The 22,422-nt window shown below is 43.0% G+C and overlaps 1 protein-coding gene across 3 annotated transcripts in view; it reads right to left on the bottom strand.

Moving 5' to 3' along the window:
• Window positions 1-8,662: 8,662 nt before the first annotated feature.
• LOC118554937 (neuronal acetylcholine receptor subunit alpha-7) overlaps window positions 8,663-22,422 on the bottom strand; it is a 127,879-nt gene continuing 114,119 nt past the window's right edge. For all 3 annotated transcript variants that reach the window (XM_078078990.1, XM_036122791.2, XM_036122792.2), the window contains one exon: window positions 8,663-20,287. In XM_078078990.1, coding sequence (XP_077935116.1) covers window positions 19,769-20,287 — 519 coding nt within the window. In that variant the 3' untranslated portion in view covers window positions 8,663-19,768. The remainder of the gene's footprint in view (window positions 20,288-22,422) is intronic.

Genomic DNA, 22,422 nt, shown 5'->3' with positions numbered 1-22,422 from the left:
GTGTGTTGTCCCCAGGAGACTCATTTCGACCACCAGAATGGTAGGGGAATCCATTTATATTGTTTTGAGCCACCGAGGTTTGGTTATTTGTTGCATCGGCCCTAGGAAACTAACAGAGGTGGGTTTTAAATAAAATTATTTCCAAGAAAAGAAGGGAAATATTTTAATAATTTATAAAGAAGTGTCTGAAACTCTAACAAGGCAGTTTGAACTCGTATGTATTTTCCCCACCAACGTTGACAGGACACCCACTAAGTGCCCGGCACAGTGCAGATCAATACCAGCCTGACACAATCCACAGTGTCCATGGCCCCGGTCCCTCTGCACCACCTGAGTGAAGCATCTCTGGGAAAAATGCTAGATCCCTCTTCAAACTTCAGATCCAGGATAGAGCCAAGCTGGTACAGTTTTCCCAGAACCGGATCTCAGTATCTCCAGAAACAGCTTCCTGGAATCCTTTTCTGGAGTGAGTTTCTCAGGTTGGCTCCAGTGACCTTGTCCCTCTGATGCCTGCGTAGTTCAGGAGACCCAGGAAGGAAGGGTAAGATTTATCCTTGGCACCTCTACCATTTTCTCTGCTGGCTGTCTTCATCTTATTTGTTTCCTTTTTGTACCATTCTTCCTCATCTTTGCTCTGTCTGCCAGAATCATATTGCCCACCTATTGCCTAACTATTGGTTCTGTGGTTAAAACAAAGCTGATGCCATCAGTTTGATGCACTGAGGCCCCTGGGCTAAGAATACGATGATCGTGTAATTTATCATTCACAACAGGACACTTGTGTTTTAAAAGCAGCGTTGCCAACCTGAGACAGAGTACCGCTGGAACTGGCAAGCTCCAACCAGAGAGAGGCATGACCAGCCCAGAGCAGGACAGCAGCTGGGACAAGGAAAAAAAGCAGGCTGTCCCTCTGTCAGGCTTCTGTCTTCCCTCTTGTCCACGCTGAGCATTATGAGCCTGTGGCTGTCTTAGGCTTTCAGGAGAGCCCTCTGGGAGCCCCAAGGGCTGAGCAGAGTCCTGTTGGGCTAGAGAAGCAGGACACTGACCTCTTCATTCCCTTTATCTAAGAATACCACCTGACTGGAGCCAGCCACTTTCTGAGCCAAGAAACTTGACTCAACTTACTCAACATAGCAGCATGTACCTCAGCCTCCTGCCCTACCATTCTAGGCTCTGACGGGTAACCAGACCTTCCTAAAGAGTCAGGGCTCTTGGAGTGGCTGAGTGGCTCAGTCGGTTGAGCATCTGACTCTTGATTTCAGTTCAGGTCATGATCTTGGGGTCATGAGATCGAGTCCCATGTCAGGCTCCATGCTCAGTGGAAAGACTGCTTGGGATTCTTCCCTTCTGCCTTTCCCCCTGCTCTCTCTCTCTTTCTCTCTCTCTCTCTCACTCTCTCACTCTCTCTATCTGTCTCTCTCTAAATTAAATAAATAAAATCTTAAAAAAAGAAATGTCTAGAACTAAACTCTCTAGAAGTCATCAACAGGCAATCCTGTGCCACACACACCGCTCCCAAGTTCTCTTTTGACCACCCATTAGGTTCCTATTTCCTCAGAGAGCCAGCCAAAGCCTCTAGGTCATTTGAAGAGCAGTTAGGAATCACACACCTGGAATCCCATCATAGACCAAACCTTTCTTAATTTAGAACAGCACTTCCACCTGTCTGGTTTTTAATATTATTTTTTTGTGATAACCTCTTTCCCCCTAGGGTGGGAAGATAAAACACAGGATACCCAGTGAAACTTGAATTTCAGTTGAATAACTTTTTAGTGCAAAGATATTTCATGCACTATTTATCCTATCCTCTTTTTCTTTTTTATTTTTTTTAAAGATTTTATTTATTTATTTGAGAGAGAGAGAATGAAAGAGAGCACATGAGAGGGGGGAGGGTCAGAGTGAGAAGCAGACTCCCTGCCGAGCAGGGAGCCTGATGTGGGACTCGATCCAGGGACTCCAGGATCATGACCTGAGCCGAAGGCAGTCGCTTAACCAACTGAGCCACCCAGGCGCCCTCCTCTTTTTATTTTCTAAATCTACAAACCCTACCTTCCCTTATTCCCCTCCCCCAAACTCAAGGAGATATTTTCCAAAATCTTATCGTGGTTGTATAGTATCAAAAATACATGTTTGAAAGTTTTATTTGTTTATTTAGATTGGTGTGTGATGTAGGATACAGTGGTGACTAGTTCATACCCACACCATGAATTCCATGAAGGGAGGATCATCCAGTAGAAACTGTACATGTTTAGATCTCCTCCATGTCTTATACTCCTGGGAGGGGTGGAGAGAGTCACTGTGCAGAGGAGACAATGTCTTCTGGAAGCTTCCCTAACTCCATCTTCAACTCCAGACTCAGACAACATGTAGGCTGCTCAGGCATGTGTGTCAAAGGCTCCATATGATGTGCAAACGTCCCCTGACTTTGAATATCTTCCTTTGAGCCATTTTGCTAAAAGTCTATAATCAGAAACTTTAAGTTTTATTTATTTATTTATTTATCATTTCCTTATGCTAACGTTTAAAATTAACAATTTTTGTGCAACTCAATGAGCACACTGGTGGTGAATATCCATTATAGCACCTTCATTGTTTTTGTTTTTTGAAAAAAAAAAAAATGTTCTTTGAAGGCAAATACACAGTAATTGAAAACTAATGGAGTGTGTGTCTTGGGGACACATAGCAGGAGAGGTGGCAAGGAGAGTTTAAAGGCCCCAGGTGGTTCTCATTAGTCACTAGTAGAATCAGCAGATTAATAAGTGCAGAAAATATGAACTCCATTCTCATGAAGTTACTTCTGTATTTATTCAAACACCACAAAAAATACAAGGATGTTCTTAGCTCGGAAGGTAAAATCCTGAGTGTTCCAGAATCCTAGGGTTTAGCAAAAGTTATATTGTCATGGAATTGGTGGTCAGGTGGGGTTGGAATATATAAGTTGTTTTACATATTTCAAAAGACCTCATGGAAATTAGCCCATAAATGCTACCTGAATATATTGTAACTGAAAATGTCCTCCAGCTGGAGACCCCCAGGAACATGCTTGCAGTTGAACAAAGTAGGCTTATTGCTCCTTTGGAGCTGGAGAAACCACACATAGGGCACCCCATGGGGAGTCGTGGGGCATCTGGGGAAGGGGGTGTCAGAAAGGATTCATTACAGGACTAGGGCTTGTGTTGGGTGACTCTGGAGGAGGGGTCAAAGAAGTGGGGCTTTGCTCTGGATTGGATGCTGTCAGGAAGCATGACGCTTTGCTTGGTGACCTAATAAATCACATCTAGAAGAAGGGCAGACTAGAGCGAGGTGGCATTGTTTTAATTATAAGGAAGCAGCACTCTCTCACTTTATCTGGGAGAGGGGGGATGTTCGGCCAGTTTTGTGGCTTGAACAGTGTTCCTATTTTGTCTGTATTCAGACATGATGATATACTGGTCTTGCTCTCATCCTGATCTATCACGTGCACCGAATGGCTTTGCCGGCCGTGTGCAGTACGACTGCTTACGTTCATCAGGAGAGCACCAAGGCCCAGCTGTGAGCGCCAGGCCGGCTCCTGTCCGTCATTTCTCTTTCTCACATCAAAGCAGTAATAATCAATGCAAAATGTGACTAAATTAGCACTTTTTTGTTTTTGTGTACTGCAGGATTATTGATGAATAAGGTATCATCAACGTTCTTTTCTTTGGAGACACTGGGATGGAATTAAGTGAGTAGATATGATATTTCAAATTATGGGATTCATAAAGGAAAAGTAATAAAAAGGTCTTGGGCTAAAGATAATCAAATCTTGCGATATCCAAAGATGCAATGGTGCTGCAGCCAATAAACTGAACCCCAGGAGACCACAGAGAGGTTACGTCTGTCCTCATGAGTGCCTCTTGCACTGTGGTTCCCTCACTTGGTCTGCCCCTCTGCCCGTAGCCCCAGGGATATCTATCCAATACCTTCACGCTTCCTGGACTCCATGTAATGTTTCCCAACAATCCCTGACAATGCACTCCCCCCTACAAGGACAGTCTATGATAAAGATGTAAGATGTCCCTATTTCACTACCCTATCTACCATTTGGGCAAGATGGGTGGACACCTCCTTGCTGCTCTAAGCATAACCAGAAACCTAGAATAACACACAGGAGGCAATCAGAGAACTCTAAAAGGTGGTTAGAGGATGGAGGGCTGGTTTGGGACCCTAGGAAGGGAGGAACAGTGGCAGGAAAACCTGAATCTCTCCAACCCAACAGAAGATGATCCCAGCCTAGTAGCTGAAGATGGCCAGGTGGATGTGTTCCCCTCTCTGAAGAAATAGGGTTCTTCTGACAATTCCAGCTCAACACCACTAGCAAGGGGGATGGATCCCAAGACCACCCCCCGCCAGTGTGACATGTCAGGGGAGGCACTCCCCCTTCTCGAAAGCCGAGACCTTCCTTCCCATGTAGGGATACCTGGTAGATAAATGGCACCTGCAGGGGGACCCCGCCTTGGAGGCTTCTTTGTCCAGCACAGGTTACCCTGCCTCACTGAGAGACACCTAGGGCTGGGAGAAGCCCTTTCTGTCTATCAGGCAGCATCAGCAGGGACCACGGGAGTCCCAGGGACATCAGAGAAACCAAGCAGGGAAAAATAACACAGCAGAGACTCTGACACTGTCGCTGAACTGCAGCCCACAAAATAAGCCAGGGCATGCTTGCTTAAACAGGCAACTGCCTGCTAAAGTAAAAGATTTGAAAAGGACTGAGAGTCCCCTACATGACAGACAAATGTCTCCAATATAAGGGAAAATCACCTGTCATATCACGAACAAAGAAAATCACAACTTGAATAAAAAAAGACAAGGGCTGCCAACACAGAAGGAATCATATATTGGAATTATCTGACAAGAACATTTAAAGTAGCCATCACAAAAAAAAAAAAAAAAAAGTGCTCCAAGAATGATACACCTTCTTGAAATAAATGAAACACTGATAACTCTGTCCTTCCCTTCAGCTCCAGGTCTGACAGCCGCTTTCTGTGATCCCAACGTCTCTACACCTTAGAGCCCTTGATGTCTCCTTTCAGTCTTGGCTACCTCTGTCTGCTTGACAGTTCTTCATATGAAATCTCCCATGCTCACATTTCTTCCTCCCTTCTGCACTGACTGGCAGAGGGGGCTTTGCAAAGTTTAGAAAATATCATTTGGTGAAATGGAGGAGAGGGTTTATATCATAGTTGTCTAGAAAATGCCTCAAAAATCCCCTTTTGACTTTGTGTTTTCTTCTGGGTCCCTCTGTCCTGGGCTTTGATCGGAAGTTGGTTACTAATTCATTCATCAACCAAGTCTCACTGGTGGTGACCTTCCATCCCGCATCCTGCAAATCTCACCTGGTATCTCACCTTAAAAATGGAGGAACTTCAGGGGCGCCTGGGTGGCTCAGTTGGTTAAGCATCCGACTCTTGATTTCAGCTCGGGTCATGATCTCAGGGTCATGAGTTCAAGCCCCACATCAGGCTCCACGCTCAGTGGGGAGTCTGCTTATGATTCTCTCTCCCTCTCCTTCTGCCCTTCCCCACTGTGCTCTCTCTCTCTCCCTCAAATAAATACATAAATGAATAAATCTTAAAGAAGAATGAGGGGACTTCAGCTCCTACTTTCAAACTTGTTCAGGCTTTCAACTTAGTCCTCAACACATGCTCTCTCATGCCCTATGGGGTGAAAGTGGTGGGAGGGGATATGTTGTCTCCCTGAAATCTGTCTTCAAGAATCTGAAGACAAAACTGGATTATACCACTGTCCTGCTGACAACCTTCAAAGCTTCCTCATTGTTCTGAGGAAAAACAGTGACACCCCAGTGTCACTGCTCCCAGCTCTTAGCCTTACCTGACTGCTTGTCCCTCTGGTGCTACACAGGGCCGGGGACCTCTGCTGTGTTGCTGCCACTCCCGTGCACCCTGCTGGGAAGCTCTGCTCATCCTCGCTTTATGTGCTGCACAAGGTTGCCCTCCAGAGAGACTCCCCTGGCCCCTTCCCTCCACTCCACTGTCCCAGGTCTTCACCCCATCACACCCATCCTGTCTCATTAGCGTCCATGTCTATTTACAAGTTTACCACCCTCCCTATCAGACTCCCAGCTTCACAGGGATAGGCTTCTCCCTCTTTCCGTGTGGAAACCTGTGGAGCGTGTAGGAGACAATGAGTACTCATTCTGTCAGGGCTCTGCTGCTTTTCATGGGCAATGGCCCCTCCCTACCCACCTGCTAGCTTCTCTCAGGGTTCACTACCAAAGCCCCTCTCTTTGTGTTTGACTTGTGTTTCTCAGTCCTGGGGTTCTGGAAAATAACACTCAGAAGAGACGGCAGACAGTGTCTCTCTAAACTTTGCTTTTTCTCCCCAGAGAACATGTGGCTGGATGTCCTTGCTGGTGGGTCAAGAGCCGTTTGTTAAACTTGAAAGGGACGCCTGTGACAGAACAACTGGGAAGCTGTTTGTCATAAGCCTTCAAAAATAAGAATAGAGTGTCCCCCGTGTGGGAGGATGAGGTTTGATCTTAGTGAAAATAAACTCAGCTGACATTTTCTGAGTGTTTCCTGTGTCCTGTATCTAGACACCTGTCTCAGCAGATTCAGCTCTTAGTCATTTACTCTTTACAGATGGGGAAAGTGAGGTTGAATAGCGTGCTGGAGGTCAGTCATTGAGGGGGCAGAATTGGGTTTGTGGGTGTGGTGGGCTGACCTGGGGTGGCCATTTCTATCCACTGCACTAGGGAAATGACAGAGGGTTGGAAGAGAACGGATTTGCAAGCCACAAAGTGCCTTGGAGAGATTTTCTTAATCCCTGCCCACCTAAACTGATTCGATTCTGTAGTAACTTAACAGAGCACTAAACCACTCTGTGGGAAGCTCTATTTGCATGGCCTCAGGGAACCACTCTCAGCCGCCCCATGCTGCCTGTGCCTCAGCTAAAAGCACTTTTAGGGACCACCAGTGCCCCAAAAATCATGGCATTGAAGAATTAACCTAACAAAGAAAAATGGTGTCAGCCAAAAATTTCATTCACAGCTAACTAATGAAGACAGCACACACCAGTGACAAAAACAATAAATACTTTGAATGGAAGTAATGCTGAGTCAACAAGGCAGTCATAACATCTCTACATTTTTGTTTAAATCCTGGTATCAAAAGACAGGACAACATCCTCCATTCCCTGCCATTTCCAAGTTAGGACAGACATGTTTGGGGTAAATGAATACAGTGTTAGGACATTGAGTCTCCAGTCCTAATTCAAAAACAATAATTTGTGAGAAACTGAACACATGATCAGTTTTGGCCTCAGTCTGGCTGTCTGATTGTAGCTGAGGCACCACCTTCTCTGGGAAGTCTTCCATGATTTCTCAAGGCTGCGATGCCTTACCCTTGTCTTCCTATCTAAGTCTTTTCCTGGGAAAGACCTCTTGTTCCAGCTGAAGAACTGTTCTTGCACATGACTGCATCCACTGTGCACCGCAGAGCCTGGCAGGGGGCACATCATATCATGGGTGTCTTTATTAGTCTGCTAGAGCTGCCATACAAAAAACTGCAGACTGGGAGCCTACATAACAGGGGCTTATTGTCTTATGGGTCTGGAGGATGGAAGTCCGAGATCAAGGTGTCAGCAGGCATGGTTTCTTCTCAGGTCTCTCTGCGTGGCTTGCCAATGACCCTTTTCTCTATGTGTCCTCACATGGTCTTCCCTCTGTGGGTGCCTGTGTCCTAATCTCCTCTACTTAGAAGGACACCAGTCAGATGGATTAGGGCCCCCCACCCAGACTGTAACCAAAACAACACACGTTCACTCCTCAGGGAGTCATAAACCAGGTTGAGTTGTCGCACAAAGAAAACTTTGTTTGCAGCAAATAAGGAGATCATGGGGAATAACTTCCAAAGCCAGACTCCCCGAGCAAGGGTGGATGCCCTCCTTTTATTTAGGGTTAAGATGAATATTTAGATAGGGAAGCCTTGTCATAGTGTGTAGGGGTGGGCATAAGGTCTTGCAGTCGCCTTAAGGAAACATGCCTGTACATGCATCGTATGTTATGTAAACGAGGCTTGTGCTCCCCCTTGGGTGGGGATTTTAGTATTATAATGAGGTAAAGGTAGTTTTCAGTCATTCTAGAGGTCACTCCGGGCTCACACCTGCACAGGGGCGAGTCAGGGGTTACTCTCAAACTGGTCTGGGTGGTCTGGGCCAGCTGCAGGTCTTATCAGGGAAGTTGTTATTGTTCAAGGGGCAGTTTCTTTGTCCATTTGCCTGAGTTAAGAGATAAACTGGAAAGAAGAGCTGAAGGAAAAATGTAGGACAAAGGTCGGTGACCACAGCAGGTGAGCAGTGAAGGTCAGGTCTTGGGGTCTAGCTGGTGACAAACTTAACTTCTTTCCACAAAGGATTTGAGTCACTGCTTTCTCAAATGCATAACCATGCTTCCCTCTGTAGAAAGCACGTGGGCCTTGGCAAATGAGGATGCCCGAGGTTGTCACGGAGGAACCAGAGGCCAAGGATGACAGGGTATAGGGAGCATGCTGAAGTATGGACAGGACTAGATCATATTGTAATTTCAGGTGGGTAGTTATTTTCTGAGCCTTATTATGTTTGAAGAGTATAACAACAGTTCATACCATATAGTAATTACCAAAAAGCACAGGAGGAAACACAACACTCATTTTAACTCAGAAGTATTTATTCCTTCAAGATTATCCATATCTTAAAAGATTGTTCAGTATAACATGTCTTGAAAAAAGCTATGTAGTCAGTATTAATAGAAAGATACACTACAATAAACGGCCAGTTCTTGGCTACTTGCATTTACCATGGGGAGAAAAATGGGCAAATAAAGGTGGAGGAATATTAAGCTCCATAACTATAAATGCTCCTTCAACATAAAGATCCACAGCTTCGACATAAAGTTAAAAATACCTGCCAGGATACTTTCAAATTATTGAGAATATAACTCTCCACTAGCCTTGGTATTTAAGTCTATAACACTTATTCTCCACTGTTACTCATTTTTCTGAATATAGATCAAGGGCCTTAAAAAGACATTACGAGTGGAGGAAAGCAGAACCAGATATGCTCCCGGCCAAAATAGTGAGAATGCTGAACAACAGCAGGGAGGTAAATGAAGTGACAGAGTTGCATGCCACACTCTTCAAAATACCGCAGCCAAGAAAAGAGAGACCAGAATGGTGTGGACCTGCAAGCCACAGACCCTGCCTCAATGTGACACTCCTACATATACAACCCACTGAAGCACCCGACTCCACTCTGCCCGCCCCATCCACACCAGGCTGGAGTGTGGCTCACTGAGAAGGGAAGTTGCAATCCAGAGGGGAACATTTCTAGAAATCCCGTGAGTGCAGAATGCCCTACCGACCCCTTGAGGATCTCTGCAGAAGCCAGAAACCTACCAGAGGTCTTCACATTGTCTCTCCCAGATGGACAGAAAGAAAAAGGGAATGTGATTTTAACCACCTAAAAGGCACAATCAGATCAAAAGGCAATGTTCCCACATCCCATCCGCTGGTGGGACTAGCAGCTCCAACCACGAGTTTTTTTTCTTCTCTCTGGCCTGATGAATGGGTTTAAGGGTAAGGGTGGGGCCATGCTGCTGCAGAGATCAGGCTAAAATAACCAGCTGATGGGAGGCTTCAGGATTTGATGCTGAATTAGAGAAATAAATGCAAGTGTTCTCTCAGAGTGGTACCTCACATGTCAGTGGTACTTAGCAGGCCAACAAGTGCAGCAAAAAGGTAAACAGAAACCCTAGGTCTTCCATCCCTCCTCTCAGAACCTCAGGGCAAAAGAAAGGAAAAAGAGTGAGGAGTGGGCTTTCACCTCAAGCTTGAATGGGAGAATAATTAGAGATTTGGGAAAGAGGGTCAGAGATCTTCTCAATCAGAGGAAATGGAAGGTCCACACAGAGCTGCTCAAATTAAGCAGAAGCAAGATGAAAATAAATGGCAAGGCATCCATGCAAACATGCTCCTGGAGAACAGAAAGGAAAATGTGGCCCACGGCCTGTGGGAGAGAGGCGAAGATTCTACTCGGCAAGGACAAAGAACCCAACGAACAGAAGGAAATGCTCCAAAATTGGATATAAGAAGTTAATGAGAAATTGATTTCAATAAAACAAGAGGTAAAAGATAAGATCGATGAATCAAATGAAAGGCAAATTGCAGAGCTTGAGAAACAAATTGAGAATCCAAAACCCACCATTTCAGAACACGTGAGAACACTGGAAACAGGTTCAGACTGATAAATCATGAACTATAGATTATATTATGTAAAAGTATATAGATAGCCACTTTAAACAGATACAAATAATAAATCTTCTATTTTAACAAAAAGAATACCCATATATCTAAAGGAGGGGAAAGAAAACCCAAAACATAGGATGCAAAAGAAATATTAATACAAAAATCATTTGAGAAAAATAATATCAAGACAAACATATCAGTTATATTTAAAATGTAAATGAATATTCAAAATGAACCTACAACAAAGCAACTCAAAAACGGTTAAAAATAAAATCATGAGTGAGGATATATGAAGCATAAGCTCAGGGAAAGTAATCTGGGGCCTTCATTTTGAAAGCAGACACGTGTGTATTTAAGATAGACATTTAGAATAGAAACGTCTGCCTTTAGCTCAGGTCATGATCCCAGGGTCCTGGGATCAAGCCCCGCATCGGGCTCCCTGCTCCCCGGGAAGCCTGCTTCTCCCTCTCCCTCTGGCCCTCCCCCTGCTTGTGTTCCCTCTCTCACTGTGTCTCTCTCTGTCAAATAAATAAATAAAAATCTTTAAAAAAAATTTTTAAAAATAGAATAGAAATAAAATAAAATATGATGTATTATTAAATATCATATGGTAAAAGGAAGAAAAACGAAGTAAGTACAGCTAATAGAGAGTGTGGCCCCTCCTGCTGGACTCTGACAGGTCAATGTCAAAGGGTAGAACTCCAAGGTCATACTCTGGGAAAGACCCATTCATACAAACTGATTATATTTAAAAAACAAAACAAAACAAAACCTCAAAATATAACTCAATATATTATAAATAATAGAAATAGTACAGAATATATGGTGCTCAAAGAACAATGTAATACAATAATAAATTAAAATTTAACTTTTAAAAAATGTGGAAATTTTTTAAATGCTCAAAAAAGCTCATTTCAAAGAAGATATCAAAACAGAACTTAAAGAATATCTAGCAAATGAAGGTTAAAAAAAAACCAACTACATATCAAAACATGGATTGCTGTTAAAGCTTTGGTAAGAAGAATATTCAGACCCTAAAATACATATATGATTAAATCAGAATTAATGAAAATAGATGAACTAGCTATATATTGAATTAGAACACCACCACCACCAACAAAAAATAACAATAAAAAGAGAAGAGAACCTACAACTTGGATGAACCTTGAGGACATTATGATAAGTGAAATAAGCCAGTCACAGAATGACAAATACTGTATGATTGCACTTACATAAGTTACTTAGAATAATCAAATTCATAGAGACAGACAATAGAATGGTGACTGCCAGGGTCTGCGAAGATGGGAAATGGGGAGTTAGTATAGAGCTGGGTGTAGAGTTCCAATTTTGCAAGATGAAAAGAATTCTGGAGATGGGTGGGGGTGATGGTTGCACAACAATGTGAATGCCCTTAATACCACTGACGTGTACACTTAAAAATGGTTAAAATTGGGGGCGCCTGGGTGGCTCAGTTGGTTAAGCATCTGCTTTCAGCTCAGGTCATGACCCCACGGTCCTGGGATCGAACCCCGTGTCGGGCTCCCTGCTCAGCAAAGGGCCTGCTTCTCCCTCTCTCTCTGCTGCTCCCCCTGCTTGTGCTCTCTCTCTCTCTAATAAATAAATAAAATCTTTGGGGCACCTGGGTGGCTCAGTCGTTAAGCGTCTGCCTTCGGCTCAGGTCATGATCCTGGGGTCCTGGGATCAAGCCCCGCATCGGGCTCCCTGCTCCGTGGGAAGTTTGCTTCTCCCTCTCCCAATCCCTCTGCTTGTGTTCCCTCTCTCGCTGTGTCTCCCTCTGTCAAATAAATAAATAAAATATTTAAAAATAAATAAATATATAAAATCTTTGAAAAAATAGTTAAAATTGTAAATTTTATGCTGTATATATTTTAGCACAATTAAATATTTATAATAATTTTCTAAAAAAAAAGATCAACTTCAAGACTTACTCTAAAGCTATAGTAGTCAAGACAGTGTGGTATTAATAAAATAACAGACGAATAGGAAAGAATAAAGAACTTAGAAGGAACCCAGTGGAACAGGACAGAGAGCCCAGTAACAGACACAAATAAATACAGTCAACTGATTTTTGATAGAGGAGCAAAGGCAATTCAGTGGGAAAGGATAAATTTGATTTTTTTGGTTTTTTTGTTTGTTTGGTTTTGGTTTTTTGAGGGGGGAGGGGCCAAGGGAGAGAAAGAAAGAGAATCTTAAGCTAGCTCCACACCCAGCACTATCCTGATGTGGGGCTCGATCTCATGACCCTGAGATCATGACCTGAGCTGAAATCAAGAGTCAGATACTTAACTGACAGAGCCATGCAGGCACCTGGGAAAGGATAGTTTTGTTGTTTGTTTTGTTTTGCTTTTTAACAAAAAATGCTGGAGCAACTGAACATCCATATGCAATACAACGGAGCAGACAGTATTTTCAATAAATGGTACTGGAACAACTGGATATCCACATACAAAAATAAATAAATAAATACATCTAGATTCAGACTTTACACTGTCTAAAAAATTAACTCAAAATGGATCACAGGCCTAAATGTAAAATATAAAATTATAAAACTCCTAGAAGATAATGTAGCAGAAAACCTAGATGACCTTAGGTATGGAAATGACTTTTTAGATACAATAGCAAAGGCATGATCCTTGAAAGAAATAATTGATAGACTACACTTCATTTAAATGCAACACTTCTGCTCTGTGAAAGACAATGTTAAGAGAATGACAAAAAAAAATCACAGATTGGGAGAAAATATTTGAAAAACACATCTGATAAAGGTCTCTTATCCAATAGATACAAAGAACGCTTAAAACTCAACAACAAGGAAACAAACAACTTAATTAAAAAAAATAGGTCAAAGTTCTTAACAAATACTTCATCAAAGAAGATAGACATATGGCAAATAGCATATTGAAAGGTGCTCCACATCAAATGTCACCAAGGAAAGGAAAATGAAAACAACAAGGAGGTACCACTACACACCTATTAGATAGCCAAAATCTGAAGACTGACAACACCAAACTCTGGAAAGGAAGGGAAGCAACAGAAACTCTGATTCATTGCTGGTGGGAATGCAAAATGCATTCCACTTTGGAAGAGGGTTTCTTACAAAACTAAACATATTCTCACCATATGATCCAGCAATCGCACTCCTTGGTATTTACTCAAAGGACTGGAAACATTATTTCCAAACAAAAATCTGCACATGGATGTTTATAGCATCTTTATTCATAATTGCCAAAACTTGGAGGCAACCAAGATGTCCTTCAGTAAGTGAATGGATAAATAAACTGTGATACATCCAGACAATAGAATATTATTCACCTGTAAAAAGAAATGAGCTATCAAGCCATGAAAAGACACAAAGAAACCTTAAATGTATATTACTAAGTGGTCAATCTGAAAAGACTATCTACAGTATGATTCCAGCTATATGGCATTTTGGAAAAACAAAAACAGAATTATGGAGACAAAGATCAGTGGTTGCCAGAGGCTGGTGCGGGTAAGGGGATAAATAGGCAGAGCGCAGTTTTAGGGCAGTGAAACTGTTCAGTGTGTTACTATAATGGTAGATACATGTCATTATATATCTGTCCAAACCCATAGAATGTGTAACATCAAGAGTGAACCTTAAAGCAAATAATGGGCTTTGGGTGGTTATATTGTGACAATGTATCTTTATCAGTTGTAACAAATGTACCACTCTGGTTGGGGGTATTGATAATGGGGGAGGCTGTGCATGTGTGTGGGTGGGAGGTATATGGGAACTCTCTGTATCCTCCCGTTTTTCTGTATCTAAAACTGCTCTAAAAACAAATCTTAAATATAAAAAAAATTAAAATAAGAGTAGAGGTAAACAACTGAAATATTGAAAATAATAGCAGAACTTTAAGAATTATAAAACATTGCAGTATAATTTGTTAATGGGCAGTATTTATTAGAAGGTAAATTCATAAAAATCCAACCCAGCAGAAGAGGGACTGGCAATAAGGTTTTTGGAGGAAAAATGATCAAATTTAGGAGAGTGTACAATTTTAAATGAGACTTTGGAGAGTCAGACAAGAAAGGTGAAGAACTGGGCTGAATCGTGGAATGTTGTGCACTCCTGTGATTCCTAAAATGGGGTGTGCTGAAGATACAATGATGTTTGACCACAAGAGTTCAAAAAGGCTGAAACTGTGGACAGTACCTCCTGCCCCCGCCCTGCCCCCAAGTGTGAAACATCAGGACCCCCTCCCCATATTATAATAAGCTCTGATATTAGAAAAATCAAACCCATATGCAAATGAAGTAAATGGTAATTAGATAAGGAACCATGACCAGTGAGGTCAGTCCTGGGTGGACTGGGGAGGGTTTGGGTCAGAAAGAATGCAGTAATTCAGAACATTAAATTATGAGTGAAAGGGTTACTTCCTGAGGCCTGTGCCTCAAGACGGCTTCTGGTTAAAGCCTTAAGTCAGTCTGTTCTCCAGCTAACTGTGGTCGTCCCATCAGTAGAATGGCTAATCACGTGTGCCGCACCTGTGCTGCCTGGCTTGGTTTGACCCTCTAGTGCCCGCTGCCAAGTGAAACTCCTGTCATGGCCCCAGAAGCCAGTGGGGAAGGTGGCTCCTCCCAGCTGTGGCTTTCCCTGCACAGGGTGCAAGCTACCCCAGGACAGGTCAGGTCAGCACAAAGCCAGCAGGGGCTGCAGCCAGTTCCCCAAACTGATGAAAAAGTCTAAGGGTTTGGTGTCTGAAAATACAAAAACAAAATCCTTGGCGAGCCGTATCAACAAAAACAGAAGAAAGGAGAAATGTACACAATTCGAAATGAAAAACTGAGAAGTAGCCACCAATACAGAGGAAATTAAGAAATCCTAAGTGCCCGTATTGTAAAAACTATGCAAATATGTTGAAAAAAAAATGGATTGTCATTACTTTTCTTAAAAATATGTAACTAAAGTTGACTCCAGAAGTGCTTGAAGGCCTAACCTTCCCAATGGGAGGAATTCAGAAACATACCAGTGGATGCCCAGGCAGCCCCCAGGTGAGTTCTTTTACACTTAAGAAGATGATTCTAAAACCACGTGACCGGTTGCAGAATATAGAGATTTTTGTTTAGCACACAAAAGCAAGCAGCAGAATGATTAATCTCAATTATCAATATTAATAGGGGAAATCACAAGTAGGGATCATCTCAGGACCCTAACAGTGGTTTGGTCTTAAGGAATCTATTAATATAATACAACATACTACTAAAGCAAAGGGGAAAACCTTCTGATCATCTCCATGGATACTGAGAGGCTGTGACAATAATCTAACATCTACATTTTCCCCAGAAAGCCTTAATAGTTGCAGAATACATGGATACTTTTTTATTATGACAAGGAAAATACATGTCTTCATACAAGTTGAATAGTGAGACACTGAACCATCCCATTAATGTCATGAACAAGATAGGTATGCCACCTGAATCACTATTATTTGACACTGTTCTCAAGGGCAGTTGCCTAAGGGATAGAAATAAGGGAAATTATTGGAAAGGAGAAGGCAAAAGAAAATCTTAGAAACAGTAAGAAAATACATTTAAAGTGGTTGATTCTGACATTAATATACAGAATCAACTACATTCCTATACATCCAGTTAGCAAATAAAATGGAAGAAATATTCCATTGAAAATGGTAGCCAAAGGATTAACCATCTAGAACTAGACAAGAAATTCATAGGACCTATCTGAACAAAACCATAAAAATCTACCAAGCAGCATAAGATAAGATTTGAACACAAGCCTAGACTGCACTCTTGAATAGGAAGACTCATATAAATTCATTGTGACCTCAATGAGGGAGACAAATCATGAGAGACTCTTAACTATAGGAAACAAATGGAGGGTTGCTGGAGGGGAAGTGGGTGGGAGATGGAGTTCCTGGGTGATGGGCATTAGTGGGGGCACGTGATGTGATGGGCACTGGGTGTTATATGCAACTGATGAATCACTGAACTCTACATCTGAAATAATGATGTACTATATGTTGGCTAATTGAATTTAAATTAAAAAATGTATGTATGGGAGAGGGAAATAGAGAAGAGAGAGGAAGGGGGGAAGGGAGAGGCAAAAAAGTGTTAAGGGGGATGGTTAACTTGAAAGTATTAATATATGAATATTTGATATATGAATAAAGCTTCAGAAATGAAAGGCATTCACAGAGAGACAAACCAATAAGTATAAATAGCCCCAAAACACTTAACAGGAATTTAGTTTACAAACAAGGAGGCATTCTGAACAAAATGGGGAAAAGACTAACTGTATTACAGGGATACACTATTATATATTTTGTTGGCACAACTGACCATTTGGAGAGAAAAAAAATTCATTTTTACCTTCATTTCCTACAGTGAATGAATTCCAGGGAGTTAGAAGATGTAAACAAATGAAACCATAAAAATTTAGAAAAAAATATGAGTAAATTTATTTATAATCTCAGAACGGGGAAAGGCCTTTTAAAACTGGAAACAAATCCCAGGATCTACCAAAGCAGATCTGGATAAATTGACAACATAAAACTTTAAACTTTCTATATGCTAAGAAATAAATCAATAAATAACATCAAAAGACAATAAACAAATAAAAATATTTTCTAAAAAAATAAGAATATTTTCAAGATATAAGACAGGGAAGTTTCAAAGTACACAGGCTAAAATTAATTAAGAAAAAGCCAAATAACCCAAAATTATGTAAAGGACATAAATTTACAAAAATTGAAATTTCTAAAAAATATCTGAAAGATACTTAACTTCATAATAAAATGAACTAAATCAGAATAACATTGCAATATAATTTTTATCAGATTGGAAAAAATATATATTAAGTTTGATAATACCCAGTACTGAGAAAGTTGAGAAACTGGCCTTTTCTTTATACTCTTGGTAGGTATATCCATTGATCGGTATTTGGAGGGTAATCTGGCAATATCTACCAAAATGTTAAATGCACATAGCCTTAAATCCAGCAATTCTCATTTCCCACTTATAATTTATACCAAGATATGGTCAAAAACGTATCCTAAGCTATAAATCAAGGATGCTAACTACAGATTTGTGTATAAAAATAAAAACTGGAAAAACTCTATATGTTCACTAACAGATTAACCAAAAAATTATATCCACCAAGAGAATGGAATGCTAAGCAGCTATTAAGAAGAATGAGGTAGATCTTTATATGTTGTTATGGAAGGATGAAATAGTAATCGCAGAAACCAAAGTGCAGAGTGCTGTGCATATCATGAGTGGTAGTAAAGGAGTCTCTCTCCATGCCCCCTTCCTCCCCCTCCTGGCCTCCCTCCCTTTCTTTTTCTTCCTTTCTGGAAATGTCCCCCAGCCCTCAGAAGCTCATTCACCAGTGGTCTCTGTAGCTATTCATGCCTTTCTTACTACATGTGCATCTTTTCCTTATTATTACTTTTTAAAATGGCAGAGTATTAGTCGAGTGGTCAACATATAAACTACTTTTGTTTGTTTGTTTATGTTTTTCTCTATAAAATACAAAATCAAAAAAGTTTTCTTTTTCTAAGCAAAAGTGTTATGGGATTAATTTTCAGGTAGCAATAAGAAATGAAGCATTCTCTGATATATCAAAACACTTCTACTTGTGTCTACAATTGAAAAAAAAAAAGAAAGAAAGAAAAGATTGTGCATTGTTCATCCATCCCATGTGGAATGGCTGAACTCTGAGGACAGCCTTGCTCCAAATGGCATGATATTAGCTAGAACGCGCTTACTTATCAACCTTCTTGTCCTAAACAAGGTGTCCCCCTGCAGGTGCACACTCAGCGCTCACGCGCCCCCACACACGGAGCATGCACAAGCCTCCATTCTCCTCAGTGCAAACAAATCCATGTGCATTACCCAGAAATGAGTGAAATAAATGGCCGGAGAAAGGTATGCAATTTCTTTTGCTCTGAAAATCTAATCTTCCCCCATAATACACCCATCTCAGGGGTTAGAAGCAAATTAAAGATCCCCAGGAGCTCAAAGCCTTCTGCAGTTTTTGAGCTTGGATCTGTTACTAGACAAAACAACAGAACAGGAGAGATTTCGTTGTCTCCCTCTGATCGCATTAAAAAATAAGGAAAACAGGAAGAGGCAGGGTGACCATTGTCAGCTAGATAATGTAAGTGGAGAACTGTGTCATCACACAGGTTTAAAATGAAAGTTTCTCTTGCTTTCAAAATGCTTATCTCCAGGGAATCTACCTGTTCAAGCCACCTTTCTGGGCTAACGCTGGGGTCATTGAGCTGTGGGAAAGCAGATCCCTAAAAGCCAGAGACTGGAGTTACTGGGTGAATAGCCACCCTCAGCCCGTCAGCCCCTCCTGCTAACTTCCACTGGCCTTGCGTCCAGGAAAGCCACTGGCCACATCATCCCCTTCCCAGTTCCTGCCATACAAGGAACCAGAAGAGGTCCCAGATCCTGCTCTTTGGCCTTGAGACATAAGGAAAAGCCTAGCATACTTTCACTTTATGTTGTGCATTTGTACAGACCCGCAAGTTTCTAAGACTAATCAACTCTAGCACACGAGAAACATCTAATGCATTATTAAACACACACACACACACACACATAGCTGGCTTAATTTAACTTTAGCTATTACATTGGGCTGGTAATTCTAATAGAACTCTCTTTGTCCTTTGGGTTTTTCAGAATAGAGCAAACTGCACTCCCCAAGGTCTGAGGGCAGCACAGGAAGTTTGGGAGTCACCTGGTATCTACAGAAATCCCCCTAACTTGTGTGGGTCTGGTCCTACTTCAGAATCAACACACATCCGTGTCCCTCCTGATTCCCACCACAGGGTAGGTTGGCAGAAATCAAGCTGGTAAAAGCATAATTTACAAGACCAACTATGTCTCGCTCTCTCTTATAAAATGTAGGAACAGTGTAAAATTGTTTCTCTCTACCATCTTTGGCAGAGAAAAATAAAACCTGAATCACGGAAAAACCAGCAGTTAGGTTTTTAGTTTTAGTTGTGTGTCCTTTTACCAATTATTTGAATGGATCTAGTGAGTGTAGTTTATTACTATTATTATTACTTTCAATCTAGGTTTGTAAACAGGCAAAAGCTTATGTTGAAGTTTCACATAGGTCTTCTTGGCAAGTGACATGCAGGCATGCAAAACCAACTGTTCAGGCCCCCCCTGGTGGTCCTGAGCCACCCTGACCTCTCTGAAGGGCTCACCAGGCATTGGGAAATGGGCAAAATGACCTCTCAGTGGTCCTGGTGACCCTAAGGATGTTCCAAGAATATCAAGCCGCCCATCTGAGACGATTAAACAAAACCGTGCTGAGATCCTATTACGGAAAGTAACAAGGAAACTATAACGGAGACGACTGGCAGCGAGCGCTACGGGTACATCAGCGTCCTCACGTCGAGTGTGGCTGTGGGATTAGCACCCCAAGTTCTCCCCAAGCCAACGGCATCGCCTGTCTGTGCGTTTCCTACATGCTGGGGACCAGGCCCAGGTTAGGCGAAGTCTTTGGACACAGCCTCGACGAAGTTTGGAGCTGACATCAGGATGCCGATGGTGCAGATGATGGTGAAGACAGAGAAGGCCATGAGACACAGGCGGTCCACCACGCAGGCCGCAAATTTCCACTCACTGCAGATGGCCTCGCTCTCGTCCTGACAGCGGAAGCGGTTGGCGATGTAGCGGACCTCCTCCAGGATCCTGGCCAGATCCGGGTCCCCCTCGGAGGGCTGCCCGCCGTGCAGGAGGTGCTCGTCGTGCGTGGGGGAGCAGGCCATGCGGCCACACACGACGCCCGAGTCGGGGGTGGGGGCGCAGTGCACACCGTCCAGGCCGCGGAAGCCGATGTAGAGCAGGTTGCCGTTGGTGGTGGGCGGTGCCGCCACTGCGCTCATGTCCACACTGGCCAGGCTGCAGCGGCGCGGCTTGTGCTGGCACGCCGGCCTCACCTTGTCCTCCCCCGGCCTCTTCATGCGCAGGAACCAGGCGCACCAGTTCAGGAGGATGACTCTGGTCTGGGGAGACGACAGGGCGGTTAGGAGCGGGCGGAAGCGAGCATCAGCGGGTCGCGATCCCAGCCCTACTTGGGGGGCCCTGGGGAGACAGGCCCCCACTCCTTCCCAGGTGAGTTTACACAGGCGGGCACGCGCTGCAGTGGCTGAGTCAAATTGAGCCCAGAATAAACCAATGCAGAAAGTCACCCTGGGAATGAGCGGAATTCTGTGGCAGACACACTGCGGTCTCGGGGCAGACAGGCACGTGGCAGGAGAGCCCTGTCTCGGAAAAAGAGCCCTGCCTGAGCTGCGTGAACAAGACATTTTCCCTCTCCAGTCTTTCCTCATCTGTCACTAGCGACCATCATACCCAACTGCCCGTGAGGCGCCCCAGTGCCATGGCGGACTTGCAAGGGCGCACCCCTGGAGATTTTTAAAATTTTCAAGGACAGCCCTGTGACACCTAGCAGGTGCTGCACGAACCCCTAGTCTGAAGCAGTTCCGACTAGAACATCGGGTCCCTTGCAATGATGGCATACCATTGCAAAGGTTTCTGTTGTCCTGACGAAAAGCAAGTGCCAAGAAAGTCAAAGTGGAACAGAAAATGGGGGCACTATGCTCCTAAGATTTGAAAGGGTGTGCTGCCAACAGGTGCCTAGGGGTCAGGGCATAAATACTTAAGTTGCTTTGACTGATGTAATAAAGAGAGCCATTAGGTATTTCTTTTGCCCTAGGGGCTGTGAAAAAAGTCCCCGAGACACTAAAGGTGCTATGAACCAAGGAAGTTTAGGAACCTCTAACCTAATTCGCTAGGCTGAAGTGAAGACTGAGTACGATGATGTGCAGGAAAGTATTTGGACTTTCTTTAAAGGGCCACATAATACAGTCCATAAGGTCTCTGTTGCAGCTACTCAGCTGTGTTAATAAAGTACAAAATAGTCATAGAAAGCATGTAAAGAAATAAGCCTGGCTTTTTTCTAATAACATTTTATTTGCAAAAGCAGTTGGTAGGCCAGATTGGAGCCATAGTTTGCTGACCTCTGGTTTAAAGTGTTTTATCAACATATATTGCCTACATGCACAGATGATGCTGGAGAGAAATCATGGGGATTTCTTGTTTTTCCCTCTAATGAAAAGAAGGAGCCATGTGAAACCTCAGTCCAGGTCAAAAAAATTCTTGGAAGCCTATTTAGACAGGTATATGAAAAGTAGGCCCTTTCCCTGAGATTATCCAGATACTGACTTTAATTTTGGTTTATGATTGTGGGTGAATTCCATCAGCAACCTAACAGGTTATGTTTCCCATCTGTAAGTACAGGCAGTAAGCTGTGAAGTTCATGTCTGTAGTACTTTTTATGACATCTTATCAGAGATGACTGCAATAGACCGGTCTGGAGACAGGCAAAGAAAAGAACAAGAAGGCATAAGAGCATATTCACTGCAGATGTAAAGATAAATCTTTGCTCAGAGCAGACAGCACTCTATATATCCTGCCCATACCCTTGGACAAACCTGCAGAGCCTGGAAAAGCCTGTCTGCATACCCTGGAGGGTTTTCCGTGATTAGTAGAGAGCAGGGACACATGGCCCCACATGAATCTGCAGGTCAGTCTGGCCCTCCACAGGAGGCTCATAAGACATGCCAGCTCAATTGGGCCTCTCAGGGGCTCTGTGAAGCGAGTATAATTCCCCCCACCCATTTTACAGATAAAGAAACTGAGACTTCAAGTAGGCTAATAAATTGGCTCAAGGTCACACAGTAAAGCAAGTCACCTATGTGTTTAGGCTCCACAGCTCATCTGTAAAAGGGTCTACAAAGTCTTCTTCAAAACTCCTGTGACTTTAGCCCAACCCCCACTTCGAAGGCACTGGAAAGACTGGACCAGAGCTCAAGGGAATGCACTGGGCAATGGGTGCTTCCAAACCCAGCGATAGCTGTACACATGGAGTGTGTGTGTTGGGTGGGGGGGTGGGGGGGTGGGGGCAGCCTCTGCCTACCCCGGAGCACATCTCAAGCTAATGTGATCCACACTACCAAGTCTATTTTGAATTCCATGGCCTGAATCATTCGCTTTCGAAGCTAAAGCATCTCAAAAGATGAAATTATCCTCTCGGCACTTATCCAACTGTGCTCATGACCTCTTCTGTTAGGTTATG

Source organism: Halichoerus grypus, chromosome 8, assembly GCF_964656455.1.
Source record: "Halichoerus grypus chromosome 8, mHalGry1.hap1.1, whole genome shotgun sequence".
NCBI classification, from domain to species: Eukaryota; Metazoa; Chordata; class Mammalia; order Carnivora; family Phocidae; genus Halichoerus; species Halichoerus grypus.
This window is presented reverse-complemented; position numbering and strand designations above follow the sequence as displayed.